Source organism: Seriola aureovittata, chromosome 3 (assembly GCF_021018895.1).
Source record: "Seriola aureovittata isolate HTS-2021-v1 ecotype China chromosome 3, ASM2101889v1, whole genome shotgun sequence".
Classification (NCBI taxonomy): domain Eukaryota; kingdom Metazoa; phylum Chordata; class Actinopteri; order Carangiformes; family Carangidae; genus Seriola; species Seriola aureovittata.
The window spans coordinates 1,266,341-1,283,371 of record NC_079366.1 but is presented as its reverse complement, the minus strand read 5'-3'; the positions used below and the strand labels follow the sequence as shown (position 1 = coordinate 1,283,371).

The following is a 17,031-nucleotide window of genomic DNA, read 5'->3' as shown; positions in this document are numbered from 1 at the left end:
TGTCCAGGTCCAGGTCTGAGAGTCCGTGGCAGTTGGTATCTGACAGTTGACAGTCAGTGCTGTTACCAGTTAGCTTGCCAGCTAGCTATAGCTTCTTCCACAGTTTTCTTTACTGGTTTTAGTTTACAGTTCATCAGACTGACCTGGAACTTGGCCAGTTTGTTCCCAAATTCTTCAAGTTTCATTTGATATAAAACATGATCTAAAAGAAATTGAAATTACTTGCTGAAGCAGGAGCTCATGTTTTTGTTGCCTCTCTCTCACTCACTCACTGACACACAATCGAACACTGTATGTGCCAACATTTTATCTTCTCATCAGCAGACCTGGGTAGCTCCGTTAACTTCCTTCCCTTTTTATGGAGGAACTTAAGGTATGTTTACATGTGTGTTTCTGTGTGGGTGCGGTTGTGTGTGTGTGTGTGTGTGTGTGTGTGTGTGTGTGTGTGCAGCGGTTGTTTGGTGGTGCCTCTACAGTTGTCCCACCTTTACTTCCTGGAGACTGAAACAAAAACAAACCAAATTAGAAGGCCACTCAGAGAGCAGACCCCTGCCAAGGCCAATGTTAAACAGCATACACCAGACTGAAAAGGAAACATATTTAATTCATGGTAAATGATCTCAATCTGCCCCAAAATTGAATGGCTTCTTCCCTGATCCAGGTTTCATCCCTCCACCAAGTTCAGTGCAAATTGGTTCACTACTCTTTGCATACTACCTACTGACAAATAAATACACACAGGCAAAAAGATGTAACTTGTTAAAGAAACTTATTAATGTATCAACAGGGAAAAATATAACAAGCCACTTCTCAGCTTACAAAATAATTTTTTTTTTTTTTTGAACATGTCTTACATCACAGACTCAGGGCTGTAGTCCAAATCTCATAATTTATGGCATGTTCATATCTTATATACCTTAATTATTCACAGGAGTGTTTTGGGTGTAACATCCAAACCAATCTCAGTGCTGTCTCCCATTCCCTTTAAAAGCACACTTGCACCTTTGCAGATTGCTGTTATAACAGCACAGTGTTTCATATAGAGTTAGATTCTATTTGCGGTCAATTACATGTTGTGGTTGTGGTTGTGATTGTCAGTCACATATTGTGGCTGACCAGAGAGTCCAGTCCTGACCAGTGAGTCCAGTCCTGACCAGAGAGTCCAGTCCTGACCAGAGAGTCCAGTCCTGACCAGTGAGTCCAGTCCTGACCAGAGAGTCCAGTCCTGACCAGTGAGTCCAGACCTGACCAGAGAGTCCAGTCCTGACCAGAGAGTCCAGACCTGACCAGTGAGTCCAGACCTGACAAGAGAGTCCTGACCTGACCAGAGAGTCCAGACCTGACCAGTGAGTCCAGTCCTGACCAGTGAGTCCAGACCTGACCAGTGAGTCCAGTCCTGACCAGTGAGTCCAGACCTGACCAGAGAGTCCAGACCTGACCAGAGAGTCCAGACCTGACCAGTGAGTCCAGACCTGACAAGAGAGTCCTGACCTGACCAGAGAGTCCAGACCTGACCAGTGAGTCCAGTCCTGACCAGTGAGTCCAGACCTGACCAGTGAGTCCAGTCCTGACCAGTGAGTCCAGACCTGACCAGAGAGTCCAGTCCTGACACAGGCAGCAGCTCTGTGACTGTGAGGGGCAAAGAAGGTCTGAGTGAATCAACACTCTGCTCACAGCGCTACAGTGAAGTAACAGCACAAATCATTAGACAACAGTTATGTTTATATGATGAGAAGTGTGAATAAATATTTGGTTCTTTATGAAACTGTGGACACATTTATTCTAGGTGATGAATAGAAAACACTGTGGAGGATTTACCAGGTAGTAAGAAAGAACTTCTCTGCAGAGCCTCGTGCAAGAGACGTCCATGACACGACAACTTTATACAACACACAACATGTCACAGAGAAGCTCCGACCTTCTAAGGCCTTCTAATGTTCAACTGACTTATCTCAACATCTAAGCTCATTATCTTCTGCTCACTCTGCTTGTGCGTCACAGGCAGAATGTACGTGTGTTGTGCACCTGCCTGTGTAGGATCATATTTCTACTACTACTATGTTTCGCTGCCTCAAGATAACAATGCACCAACAGTGTGCCTGACCACACCTCATTTTAAGACCAACACGCCCATGGGTGCTCAGCTGCACACAAGTGCATTTGATATTTTAACATCATGGCTGCTGGATAGAAATATTAACTGCCTTGGTCTGAAACTAGTAAAGACACTTGCATTTCACTCGGTGCGAGGTGTAAGATAGAGGGCCCTGAAAGTTATTAGACAGTGAAGAAAGAGATTTTATATCATTACCATAATTTGCCTGAACTTAAGAATCAACAGTACAAAGACACACACACTCACACAATAACCTCAGCACTACTGCACCTGGAGCAATTCATTCAGGCACACACGCATGTTGTTTATGTTGTATTTTGAGAGACTGTGTGTGCGTGTGTGTGTGTGTGTGTGTGTGTGTGTGTGTGTGTGCATGCATGTGTGTGTGTGTGTGTGTGTGTACAGGGAACACGCTGCTCCAGAGGTTGATATACTTTTTAATCCACTCCAGATGTAGAATGTTAGTTGTTGAAACACCATCACCTCTCATGTCAAACCAGCTAATGTATGTGTGTCTGTGTGTGTATGTGTGTGGAAGAGAGAAAGAGAGCAAGAGACAATTTGAGGTTTCTGTACATGCTGTAAAACCCACATTTCAACTCACTGAGCACTTTATTAGGAACACCACACTGACACTGGGTTGCTCCTCAGTTCCTTATGGATCCACCAGATGTTGGAACTTTCCCCTTAGACTCTGCTCCACGTTGACATGACTGCATCACATCATGTCTACACATTTGTTCAGCTGCACATTCAAGCTGCCAATCTCCTGTTCTACCACGTCCCAGAGGTGTTCTACTGGATTCAGGTCTGGAGACTGGGGGGGTCACTGAAGTTCACTGAACTCACTGTCATGTTGATGAAACCAGTTTGTGACATGGAGCATGATCCTGCTGGAAGGAGCCATTAGAAGATGGTGAACTGTGGCCATGAAGGATGAACATGGTCAGCAGCAATACTCAGATAGACTGAGACATTCAGACCATGATTGACTGGTATTAAGAAGAACACGTTCCACACTCCATCACACCACCACCACCAGCCTGGACTGTTGACACGAGGCAGGTTGGCTCCATGGATTCAGACTCTGACCCGACCATCTGCTGCCTCAGCACAAATCCAGATCCATCAGACCAGGTTTCAACTGTCCAGTGTTGCTGAGTCTGTGTCCACTGCAGCCTCAGGTTTCTGGTCTTGGTGACAGGAAGTGGAACCTGACGTGGTCTTCTGCTGTTGTAGGTTGGACGTGTTGTTCACTCTGAAGCTTCTCTGCTCAGCACAGTTGTAAAGAGTGGTTATCTGAGTGACCGCAGTCTTTTTGTCAGCTTCAACTAGACTGTCCATTCTCCTCTGATGTGTCTCAGTTTCCATCCACAGAGCTGCTGCTCATTGCTCACACACACACACACACATTGTTTCCCATTTTCTAGTCTTTATTCTAAGCTAATATAAGTGGCTGCTGGCTCTTGCTACATATTTCATGCACATGGTTGTAGGCTATCGACCTTCTTCTCTAACCTTTGGCAAAAAAGAGAATACATTTTTGTCTCCAAAATCTTTCTTTAGGGACAGCCAACTCTTTTTTACATTAAATCTGTAGCATGTAGAGGTCTTTAAACCGGATCCAAAACAGACCTGTGACAAACACATCTGAACCTCACATGCCTCAATTAATTACCAAATTAATTAAGAGAGTCCCAATTTGAGGGGGACTCATGCTCAACCAGTCCCACTCCGAATAGATTCAAGGATAATGACACCCTGATCCAAAATGTTGACCCGAACAGACCCTGACAGCAGCATGATGATCTATGGATTCATTTGATCAATTTACAAGCAGCCACAGTGAAAATAATGATAAGCATGATGTCCTACGAATGAATGTAAAGTCATAGCAACCAAAACAACTTGTTTTTATGCTTCACAGAGTATTTCACCTCACACCTCCTGCACCAACACTGAAACATTCTGAAGCTAGCTGATCAACACCTTGACAAAGGACATACATGTTTAATAGCTGTGAATCAAATTCCAAAAACAGCAGAAATCTTGTAGATTACTGATTTTCCCAAAATAAACTCAGCTTCAGTTCCCTTGTCCGAACAAAACGAATCCTCATTAGATTTGGTTTATCTCCTTTTCAAAGACAATTTGAACAAAGTTTGAATATATTGTATGAGTTCAGTCGTTGTGACGGGAAAAGAGGCACTAATGTTGGTTCAACTTTAAAAAACTTTTATTTATCGCCTGTTGCAAATCTGCCTGACACTTCAAGAGCCTTCAAAACACGTTTACTCTCTGAGAATCAAAGAATGTATAACCTAGGCCTATATTAAAGTATAAAATTAAACCAGACAGTACTGAAAACTATGAAATGAACTGTAAAGTTCTCGATCTTCCCCTCGCCTCACAGTTTTCTCTGTGCTGATTGTGACGTACCACATGATCACAGCTGATACCCAAATTGGTATTGGACAAATTGACAAACAGACCTGAATATCACAGCAGTCCAGTCCAGCTCGGGTCCCAGGTTGGGTTTTGGTCCCTTCAGAACGGGGAAGACCAGCACATGCACAGCAGTGAGTGGTGATGACTGGAGCCAGTTACCTTCCTTAAAGGAACTGACCTTCCACATGCTTTGTGACATCGACAAATGATTTATTGCCCACACTAAAATAGGAAAAACAATGTTTCTTCAGGTGAGATGGAGAATTTATAACCTCATTTCTTAAACAAATTCAGCATCAAACTTACCTTACTACCTTACATACCTTTACTCGCTAAGAGCTGTCCCCATTGGTGGAAAGCAACACCAATGTTACTTGTGTTGCTTCTATTTCTATTACTTCTTTTCTTCTACTTAAGTTAGCATGCTAACAAGATAGCCACAGCCTCGTCTCTGTAGCATCCATTCTGCCCTGAAGAAGTAGCTGCTCAGAGGGAAACCTATGTATATATTATAACCTCTGGCTTGTAATACAACGATGGCCGAAGCTCTTGGCAGGCAGCTGTTAATGCTACAGCTAACTATGTAGCATTAGCAAAAGTTACAAATACCTCCTTTAAACATCAGACAGGCCTGAGAAACACAAACACAGAGAGAGTTAAATCCTCAGCTCATATCACAGTTGCCTTCCTTAATCAAAGTGTTCTACACGGTATATTCCACTGTAACTCACAGGTATAAACATTCAACTTGTCTGGGTTTAACTCTCAGTTTCACAAATATGAAATAAATTGAAGTCAATAGAGGGAGACCAAGGGACTTTCTAAAAGTAAAAAATCTAGACCTCACACTATGAGCAAAATAACTTTTTTACCTTTTTACCTTAAGAATTTACCCAGAATTTAGAATTTAGAGTGTTTATTTCTGATGCTGAAGTGGATTAACAGCAGAAAAACCTCAGGGCAACAGACACCAAAACAGAGTGGATGACAAACTAAGTTAACAATATTCAGCATCCAGTATACTTTATTTTACACATATACTTTACATGATACAAAAATACTGATCACAGTGTATTTTCTTGGAAAAGATTGAAATTGCAATAAACAGAGGTTGAAAAATAACATTTAATAAATTATATAATTAATATAAAGAATACGGAGACATAATTAATACAAAACCCCCCAAATATTTTAAGACAAATTATTTAGACAATATTATAAAACAAGTGTCGAGTGTTGACTCTCTTTCAGTCCTTCCTTCATTCCTGGGCTCTAATCAGTCGTGCTCTTATTAAAATGTCCTCAAAGCCAAGTCAGTGCATTTCCCGCCTTCAAATCACCAGAGTTTCCCATACCTGCACTCAAATCACTAAGGTTCCCGCGTTCATCAGGGTCCGCACACTTAGCTGCCATCAGAGCTGATTGGGATACTCGTGACCCGCAAGTCTACAGGGGATGGGTGATGAATTCTACTTAATAAGTTTGTTATATGCTCGTTAGCATCATGTTAGCATCTCATTAGCCAGCAGTTAGTCCACCCGTCTCCAGTGCGAGGGTACGCAGCGACACACTTCCTCACTAAAGGAGAAACCTGGTTCACACCTTCGCCTCCTGACCTCACAGGGAGGCCTGAGACAACTGCAATGAAAGAGAAAAAACACAGGATTTAGCTTCAAAACTAACAACATAACAGCAGTTTCTAAAGTAGGTCAAACATATTGGTCTGGAACCAGCAAATTGATGAAACACCTTATTTGTTTATGTTTGAAATGAGTTCATTCTTACTCATATGAGTATATGGTCTAGCGTGGGCCTGCAAGTTGCAGTCAACATTATAATCACCATGACTCCATGTATGTATAGAAGATCTTTTTACAGGGTCAGAGATACAATAAGGTAGTTGGATTTATTACCCAAGAAAGTGCTCAGTACATGTTGTAGCAACATGCCTTTTAGAAACAGACAGCTAGATCATTTGATATCTTGTTTGCAAAGTTGATGTATGGTCGTAAGAGTAATGCTAAAGTTAGAGCTAATGGATTGGACTACACTTCATCCTCCAAGGACAATCATTGTCTATTCAAATTTCATGGCTTTCCATCTCATAGGTTCTGAGATATTCATCTCTGCTTAATGTGGTGAACTGACCAGCAGACATTGCCATTAGATTATTCTGAGGACTTCTGACCATAAGTGTCCTAGAGACCTTATTCATGGATCAAAGTGTTATGAAGGAGAAAGTGGAAGAAATGTGATGGTGGAGACTGACAAAACATAGAGTATCACCAAAATAGTCAAATCATCCTCTGGGGAGCATGAATCCTCAGGCTGCTCGACAGGTGGAAATAACTAGTGCTGAATGGAAACAGTTGTTTCAGACCTTATCACTGCATTGACCTTTTGTTTTTTATCTATTCATTTTGTTTCACTTGGGAGAAAAACTCCAGCTAACAGTTGCAAACAGCAAACAGTTGCCTATTTACTCATCCAGCAGACACAGAGCAACATCAGAGTCATGTTGCTGGCCACTTGAAGAGCTGAAATCCACTATACTGTATTTAAAGGCACAATCTGATTTGAGTTCTGAGATCGAGGTACTTTACAGTATATTGAGGTACATTTGGAAATATATTCATATCATTGTAATTCATTGTAATATTTTCTGCCTCACAGCCAAAGTGTTCTAGGACAGACAGACAGGACTTCACAGGAAAATCATTTCAGAAAATGAACAATGATATCAATAAAAAAATATATGTTTCTGTCATGTGTTTGGATTCTGGTGGTGATGCTTGGCTTTTATTACCGCTCTGTCACAAATTACATCTTGTGCTGTTAGTGAAGGAAACCCCTCATCCTTTGATTACAAACCATCATTTGTTTTATTGCACATTTATTGTAGAAATATTGACTGCAAAGGTTTTTTATAGACAGCAGTCAACCATAAACCTGCTTACAAAGTCCCCTAACAGATTCCTTACCGCTGTGCATAAATACCACTTACTCACATAGCATTTTCTATTTTAATCTGGTCACTTAACAGTCTACCTCCACGGCTGTCTGATGTGGTCTGCAGATTTTCTGTAAAGCCAAACACTGCTGCAATGATTGAGAACCTCTGCTGCCTCACCAACAGTAACTACTTTCTTGTGTGTTCCAAGGGTCAAAGGTAAGAACTACGGTTTAGATTTCATGGCAGTAAAAACTACAGCCTTCAGAACTACTTGGTGATTTACAGCCCTTGTCTGAAGCACCAGAGTTTCCATCAGAACAGTTCGTCAAAGCTGAAAAAATTTTTAGCTTCACTTCTTTTTGTTTCCTGACACAAGAGTGGCATAATCCTGTTTCAGAGAATTTTTTAACCGAACAATAATGAAATTGTGTAAGGAAATTCCTGGACATTAGTGTTCAGGCCTTCAATAGCTCATATCTCGTTAATCCCAGCCCACAATCGAGGCCTGATTGTCACCTCTTCGAAGGATTACACAAGCAGCGGATCCATGAAATTCCCACGAACACATGAAGTGTTGGAGGGATTCATTCCCATTTTAAGTAGCACTTACACACCTCATCAACACCTGTAATTGCCACCGCCTTTCTGGCTGCACGGTATGTCACATGGTGGACGACAGAATATTTATGAATATCTATGAACCCATGATGAAATACACAGAGTCAGACTCAAACAGACACACGTGGTCTATTTCAAACGTACACACTAACACGAGTGCCGGATCCCAGACACTAGATTCCTACTGCTATGTTATACTCATAAATCACTCTCAAACAGGGTCACGAAAGGTCAAGACTGGACAAGATGGATGGATGTGTGTGTATGTGTGTGTGTTTCCTCCTGTGCAGGGAAAGGAAATAGTTAAGTGACAGCTAGGAGAAGTCATTAGCAAACTGAGGTCTTGTATTACACACCAGGTTCCCGGGAACAACCACCTACACTGCTGGACCAGTGCTTTCCTCTGACTACACACAGCCACTAACATTACAAGCGTGTGTGTGTGTGTGTGTGTGTGTGTGTGTGTGTGTGTGTGAACTTGTGGGTTAGCACAGGGTGATGATGCAACCACTGAAGCAGTGAAATACAAGTAGAACTTTAGCTGCCAAATTCCTTCACATCAAAGTGACATAGAAATCTTTTTGCTGATTTGATCATTACACAAACCTGCGCATAAATAAGATAATAATTCTATGCCAGCACACTTCACATAACACATGACAATATTGTTTCAAATACAGCAATGAAGAATGAGAAAGCAACTTTGTGTGAAGTAAAATTATTTTGGTTTTGTATAGATTTATATATTCTTTAAATGGCCATGAAACACTATTAATCTACCAGTTCTGTTTCTGTCACAGTTACAAAGGCTGATACATTGTCTGCTGAATGAAAAGGATAATGGATTTTGGTTTTAAGGGTAGATTTAATTAAAAGAATATTGATGTTACTATGGAAGATTTATCACAGAAATCATTACCAAGCATTGCTCATTACCCCAGCATTAGATGGATGGATGGATGGATGGATGGATGGATGGATGGATTGATGTTAGATGGATGGATGGTAGATGGATGGATGGAAAACTGATGTGATAATGGATGGGTGGATGGGATAATGCATGGATGGGTGAATGGATGGATGGATGGATGGATGGATGGATGGATGGACAACAGAAAAGCACCACCATCCTTTAGAAATTAAACCTTCATGATTAGACTCTCATGTTTGCACTACACTTGTGCTCATGTCCTTCTGTCATTATGATGAATACATTAATTGTACCACCTTATTCTTTATGTGCATTTTGTCGAGTCTTTGTAGGTTTCAGCTAGTCTCCAGGTCTGTCCCAAGCTTAAGGCAAAGCTTCTCTTTCTTTAAGCGCTAAGTTCTCTCCTGCTAAAAGTGTTGTTTTAATCACCAAACACTGGATGGTACCGAACGCCCAACATCCCTCCTTACCTGCATGTAGCTTGATGGAACCTCCGACCTTTCAGGAAACACTTATTGGGCGACTCATTACATTCACAGGAACACTTTGTTTTATTGAGGGGCTGATGCCTCGGACATGTCTTGATACACGTGCACTGACAGGTGTCTTTGCTGAAGACGTGGTTCAGTGGGCAGGAGGGAGCAGGCGGGATGTTGCAAACACACTGGCAGGTATTACGGTCCAAATGTCGGTTCGGGCCACAGTCTTGAGTTTGATCCCCGCGACGACACACACACTGACAGGTTTCCACATCCAGTTCCTTACCCGGGCCACACACATCTGATGAAAATATGTCTGTAGAGATGAAAGGAGACACACAGAGTGAGTTGTTATTTAAAGGAGTCTGGGCAGGAGGTCACTGGCTGAAGACACAGATTGTACACCGATAGAAAGTGTGAATGGAGGTGGAGTTCCCCAGAATGAGTCAGTTTCTGTGAAGATAAATTCACTTTGTCAATAAGATGACAAATCCTACAGTAGGTTTTTTGGTATGGTTTGGTGTGTGGATAAATGACAATATGTTATCAATAAACCCAAGAATAAATTCTTAAAACATACCATTTTGTACAGGATTTCTGAAGAATGAAACAAATATCCAAACAGCATTAAAGATATGTGGTTACACTTTCAAGAAGCAATTGCAGATGTCACTAAAGTATATGACTTGATCTACACATACTCTATCAAAAACTATAAAAACATGTCTTTAAATATGCACCACATATACAGTATAGTGAGTATAATCTCACTAAACTTAGAAACAGGGTTACTGATGTGGTCATTTGCTGCTGTAGGTTTTAAGGAAACAAACTGATACCGTACGCAAAACACAGTTGTAAATGTTGGCTATTACTGAAAATGTTACACAACTACATATAAAAACAGTGTGCGTGGCAGTTGTTTGAGATCACTGATAAACTATGAAATTGAGACATTCCTGGAATAGAGTAGTGGTGCTCTCTGTTTCCTCGGGGATAGCACAGATGGTTCTCTTTCAACACTGGCAAATCATCCTCTAGCTAAAAAACTGAGGAGGAGAGAGCAACAGAATGTCTGGCAAATGGATGTTGAGACTGTTCAATCTGTGTGTGTGTTTGTGTTTCTACAGATGAACAAACAGAGATAACAAAGACAAAATGCTGGTGTGTTCTCCAGCGTAGCAGTATGTCCTTACACGGACTTTATGGAACTTTATTTTCCATGACAACAAACTCTTGAATTCTCAGTGGTGAAACCGTTTGTTAAATGTCTCCCTCAAGTTACTAATTTGTCCTGAAATGACAAATTAGTAACTTGCAAACTGAAATTAGTTTCATGTTTGCTATTAAATTGTTTATGTCTGCCCCTGGGTGATATCTGCAACACTGGTGTTTTAAGGAACGTCAGATAGAACACAACACTTTTCATTGCCATCATCAGAAGAATATCCACGTCCAAAACAAATGAAGACAACAGAGGATCCAAACAAGAGTCAAGGGGACGAGCACAAAAGAGAGGGATAAATATGTTGTGCTATTTTAGCATCCAGTGTTGTTATGCAATATGAAGGCAACTACTTGAAGACATATATTTCTGTACCTGTTAACTGTGTTACATTTATTGCATTAAATATTGATAAAATATTAATGCCAAAACTCTAGCAGCTTCTCTTAAATTGACCCAACTATCCACAATTTGTATTACTGATTAAATTGTCGTTTTGGGGGAACAAAATTATAAATTGTGTAATTGAGACAACAAATAACATTATTTGAAGTTCCTCTCCAGACATGTTTTAAACTCTGTAAAAAATCCTCTGCCATGATATATATTTTGTTTAATAATGTTTTCCCACATAAAAAGTTTAAAAAAAAAATGGAAAACTGGGTCTGAAGCTCATCTCCTCTTACTTACTGATTGAGAAATCTGGATCAGGCCTTGTGCCCCGCCCACCACCTGCTGTCTCCAGGTGGACAGGTGAAAGAGCAGAGAGCATCAAGATGGTGAGAGGAGGAAACATCAGAGAGACTCAGCCACATGTTTGAGCCTCAGTCAGACCCAGACTCAGAGGAGGAGTCTGAGACCAGAACCAGAGACTAGCAGACGTATCAGAACACTTAGCGTAGTTAGCATCTTTTATTTGTTTATGTTGTTTGTTAGCTTGTAACTGGCAGTGGCTGACACGGTGTTAGTGGCTGTGCAAATGCAAACTGACGACAAGTTTTCATGTTAATTTAGCCCCGCCCCCCCGTCCCCACAAGTTGACAGGATTGGTTCCTTAGGTTTGTGACATATGAAACCCTGGCTGTCTGAATCTGTTTTTAGTTCAAGGTGGAAACACTGAGTCATGGTGTTGACTGATTATTTTGTCTTATATAAATAAGTTAAGTTAGTTAAAAACTAGATTTTCATCAAAGGGGCTGCGGAACCGGCCCAAGCGACCAAGGAAACGCACAAATGTAATTTCCTCTGTTAATAAAGATTTAAAATTACGACAAACATTGTATTGTCGTAGTTTAATGTTGTTTCAATTAATTATGATCTTCTGCTTCATAAAAGCCACAAAAAAAATCACTAGTAGTATGCTGATGTCTCTGTAGCTATCGTTAATGTTACAATTTTATTACGGATTTGTGCATGATAATCCCGCATTTTGGCATTTGCATTGACATTCCCACCCCATCTGATGGCATATGACGTCCTAAATGTAAATGTCAATCTGCATATTCGCTGTAATTTCATTGCTTTCTTTTTAACTGTCTGTTGTATTTATTATTTTTATTGTGTTTTTAATCTTCTGTAAAGTGTCCTTGAATGCTGTGAAAGGCGCTGCCAAATAAAATGTATTATTATTATTATTATTATTATTATTATTTCAACCACTACCTCTTGTAACTCAGTTCCAAGGGCCAGGGGTAGGGGAAGGGATAGGTGTAAAAATGAGAAATGGGATTGGGCATAAACAACCACACAAACGCTAGTTACTACTGGGGTGAGAAATGTTACCTCTGTGGAAACTAAGTGACTTGTGGTAACTCCGAGTATTATCAGGAAGCTATGTTAAGGAAAACTGTTATTGTTTTTGGTAAGCTCCCATTCATTGTTTGTGGTGGGAAACAGTTTGCAGAAAAACCTTTAACCTCTTTATACAAAATAACACTTTCACCAAAGATTAAAAAAACATCTAATAAAACACAAAATAATGAACAAGCATGGCTTTCTCTGGACAGGCAGACTCAGTTGCTGTTGTTTTGAACTGGTTTCCAGTAAAGAGTCATGGTATATGTCTTGATTTACACCTGGGTCATACAATTGTTATTTCTGTCATTTGTTCATTGCAATTTTTCTATCTTTGCTTTTCACTGAAGTTTTTGAGTTTCACAGTGTCTTTGATTCTGACCAAAATACAATGTCACAACAACAAAAGTAATTTAAACTGTCTGCAGTGAAGTCTGTGGACCATCCTGAATAACTAAGACATCGATCCTGGAACAACACGTTGCTGGTGAGTTTTTAAAAGTCAGTTTCTTGATTGTGCTTTACATCTAAGGCTATTTGCCACCTACCTGGCTGTTACTAGATGCAAGCATGCAACACTTGGAAGAATGAGGAAAGTTGATACTGGTAAGGAGAAAAGAATATACTCTGCATACCATTAACGTTAGTATAGGGCTAGTATATCTGTCCTTGGTGCTGGCCATAATTTCAGTAATCACGCTTGATAGCCGAGCATTCATAATTCAAGCTGTATACCTAAAGGGACGTTAACTAAGCCAACTTGCCCACAACTGCTGTGGGCTGTGTGTTTTTCTAACTTAATGTTATCTGCAACAATAGCTGTGAGGACTGTAGCAAATGCTTATTGATGATGGCGCCTACTAGGAAGAGGTGCCGTCTGGTAAGTGTGCACGTCATAGACATGCACAGTACATGCGAACAAAATGGCTTGTGCAAAGAAAAAAAATAAATCCATTTACATACGTACATAAGGACAACCTGAAAACAATATGCCTTCAGCTCTGGCTGTAGCACTGAGGTGAAAAACACTGTAAAACTTAGGCTATATCTAATGAAGGACTGTGAAATATTTGTTAAAGTTTGTTAAAGTTAGAATTAGACCCTGATTCTACAACTCTACAACATCCATTAATGAGTAGCACCCCTTCAGTTGGACTGGATAGTGAAGACTCTTCCTCAGTATCAGTAATACCTTACAGACTTCAGCGATGAGGCACTGACAAGGAAGCACCCCTGCCTGAGAGAACCAGGGTCTTTCAATGAGACCTATGGATGGAAACAAAGGCTCAAGGGCAAAAATCGCCAACTACCAGACTCTACTTAAAGCAGTGTGAATTCTTCGAAACCCAAGTCTCAAGAGGAGGCCCACCCAGGACAGAATGTGAAGAGACATAGACGAGCCAAGGTCGACCATTTTCCATCCTTGCTAATTTTCTGTAGTTCTGCATTTTGGCAGAACTACACTTATTGTGAAGGTGTAAACAGATTCTACATAAACGCTGGAGTCGTGGTTGTAAATGAATGAGTCAAAACCTTTTGAGACGATGTAAAATAATGAGTTTGCTGCAATCTTAAAAATGGTTTGAATGGAGTTAAACATTTAAGGTTAAACTGAATGGATTATTTATATTAAGTCAGTAACGCTGGCTATGTTTAGGACAACATGAAATATTTGGTTTGCTCCACTTTCAGAAAATAGTTTGCATCAAGTTAAAAGTATAGGTTAAACTGAATAAATACTTTACATTGAGGCAATGTCAAATATTTCATGTGATCGATTACTTCATTTTTTGTAAGTTGATCCTACGTTTTATTTTTTCAGTGAAGAAAAGTTACAGGAAGTAGTCTCGGTTGTATTGTAGTCTTAATTGGAACACTGTCAAGTGTTTTTTTTCTGGCATGCCCCCCTTCATAAGCTGAAAAAGGTTCACCCTTCCCCCACCCCACAATTTAATCAATCATCTCTCTCTCACTCTCTCTCTCTCTCTCTCTCTCTCTCTGTCCGTCTTTATCTCCCTCTCCTCCTCCTCTGCCTCTGTTTCCTTGACATCTCTTTTCAACACCGAGGGTTCTCTGTGCTGGGACATGGACCACTCTGGGACAACTCTCACTTTCCATGTCCCTCTTCCTGTGGGTCCCAACATTGTCCTTGTGACTTTTCCTCTATGTGAATGATGTCCTATTTACAGGTCTGTGTGGTAAAGAGTGACTCAGGCCCGACATGTTACATGTTGCCCCTGGATACATTTTCTTAGTTTAAGTGTGAACTCTATCTAATGCACAATGCGCTAAATTGCCAGATAAAAATGTTGCTGTAATTGGGAGAAAGTAACTCTGGCCCCTTTGAACACAGAGCAGAGGGCTTAGTGCAGTCTGTGGACAGTCAGTCAGGGGTCAAAGCTTTTTGTTCCTGACTGTATCTCCCTCATCCCCTATTAACTTTCTGGCAGAAGTTTTGTGTGTATAACACTGTGTATAATACTCATATTTTTTTCACAACGACGTGATCATCCATCTTCATCTGTAACTCGCTATTCCTTATTCAAATACCACCATGTCATACTGACTCTTTATGGCAAGGTTATTTGTAGCCTTTTCAGGCACATCAACACATGTTTTGGGGGGAGCTCTGCCACGGGGAATTATTTGTGTAATATTTCCTAATATTCAGGTCTGTTCTACTGGACTCCTGCCATGGTTTGTCAAACCTACTTGCCAAATTTCTGTTTAATGTCCTAAGATTTGAGGGTTGACTTCTGGGTCCCTCTCCATCATGAGAAGTGTGTATGTTGTTGCGATTAAAAGTGGCACAATGGATTCAGAGGGCTTTAGTCAGTCCACAGGTCAATCATGTAACAGATTGATAAAGACATCTGTCCTTACAACATGTCTGCAAATGCGGAGGATTTGCTTCAATGTCATTCATTTATTTAACAAAATGAAATGAATGTGGGAGCTAAGATTCCCCAGAAAGAAAAGGGGAGGTAAGAGTTAAAGGAAAGGATGTAGAACTTGGAGAGTATAGATGAGCAGGTACATTAGCTTAACATATTTTAACTAAATGTAGTTCCTTAATCATCACATCACTTTTTCACATTGCAGAAATGTCAAAATCATGTTTAAGAAATTGAAACTTAATCCTTTGTCCGTGGAGATAAGTTGATGTGTCAGTGTAAGTATGGAGCAGTATCTTTCTCATTCGGTGGCCCTGAAAGCTCAACGCCCTGCATGCAAGTAGATCATCTTCATCAGTCTGACAACACATGAGCTGCAAATACTCGAAAATACGCAACAGAAATGTTTCCAGGGGACACTAAAAAGTGACGAACTCGGCTGGGACACACTTGTTCAATGCTTTGTGACTTTTTAAGTAAAAAGCACCGAACAACAAGTGCACATGGATGTATTATAATACATTATACCCTATAAAATAGCTAAAAAAGTGCTTTATAAATAAAGTTGGGGGGAGATAACATTAAAGTAGTCGTCATGTACTGTATAAGCAGAGCTAGTGGAAAGCTCATGTATCTGATAAGGAAAGGGTTCATCAACATGAATGTACAATCTGATCATGAGATTTTGTCCAGGTGGAGATTTAGGCCTAATGCTGATATGGAGGAAAGGTCAAAGGGCACAGTCATTAGTTTTTGAGAAACACATAATTTCCTCATAGCCATTGTAATTTAACCAAATCACCTACTTTTTTCTGAATTTGGTTTTGAAATAAAATTCAACACCAAAAAATCTCCCCCATTATCGTTTACTGGCCATTTGTTTTGCGCCTTTCATTCATACGAGTGGACTTGTGTGCGTGAGTGTCTGTGGAATCTGCTACTCCAGGGTCTCCACATTCTTCTGCTTGTCATTTGTTTACACTGAGTTCAGAGTGTTATCATAGCCAAACACACACACAGAAACTCACAAACACACACATACAGACTCTCAACAAACGCACTTGCAGTCATAAATACTCTTTGTTGAGCACATGAACATTCTCCTGTCACAAATACCAACACAGAGAAAGATGGGCTCCAGTAACAGTGTGTGTTCGTTTCAGTGTTTTGGTATATGTGTGCTCACTGCAGGCCTCGGCGACACGTCATCATGCAGCACTGATCACCTGTATTTATTGGCAGATATTTGTTTGTACTGGTTGATCTGTAGAATTGGCTTTTCTAGCGTCAGAGGAACCAAACTTTACTGTGACAGTAAAACTGGTTGAGATCAGAGACAACAGGTGATCAGCTGTTCCTCTCTCAGCTCCAGGTAGGGCAGGGGAACCTCAGCTTCTCTACATATAATTTAAATTTGTTGATGCGTGCTCATAGAAAACATACTAGTTGGCAAACTACTTCGGCAGGTTTCTGTCCATTTTATTCAGATATAGAAGCTTGACAATATGTCTGATTTAAGGGTAAATCATAGCATCAAATTCAAAGCACGTCTGAACAGGGATTAATAAGAGAG

The 17,031-nt window shown here is 40.4% G+C and overlaps 1 protein-coding gene across 1 annotated transcript in view; it reads right to left on the bottom strand.

Moving 5' to 3' along the window:
• Positions 1-5,093: 5,093 nt before the first annotated feature.
• Positions 5,094-17,031, bottom strand: part of vegfc (vascular endothelial growth factor c) — a 61,743-nt gene continuing 49,805 nt past the window's right edge. Inside the window, exons 6-7 of the mRNA XM_056371463.1 lie at positions 9,537-9,861; positions 5,094-6,202 (exon numbers count right to left, since the gene is read on the bottom strand). Coding sequence (XP_056227438.1) covers positions 6,094-6,202; positions 9,537-9,861 — 434 coding nt within the window. The 3' untranslated portion in view covers positions 5,094-6,093. The remainder of the gene's footprint in view (positions 6,203-9,536; positions 9,862-17,031) is intronic.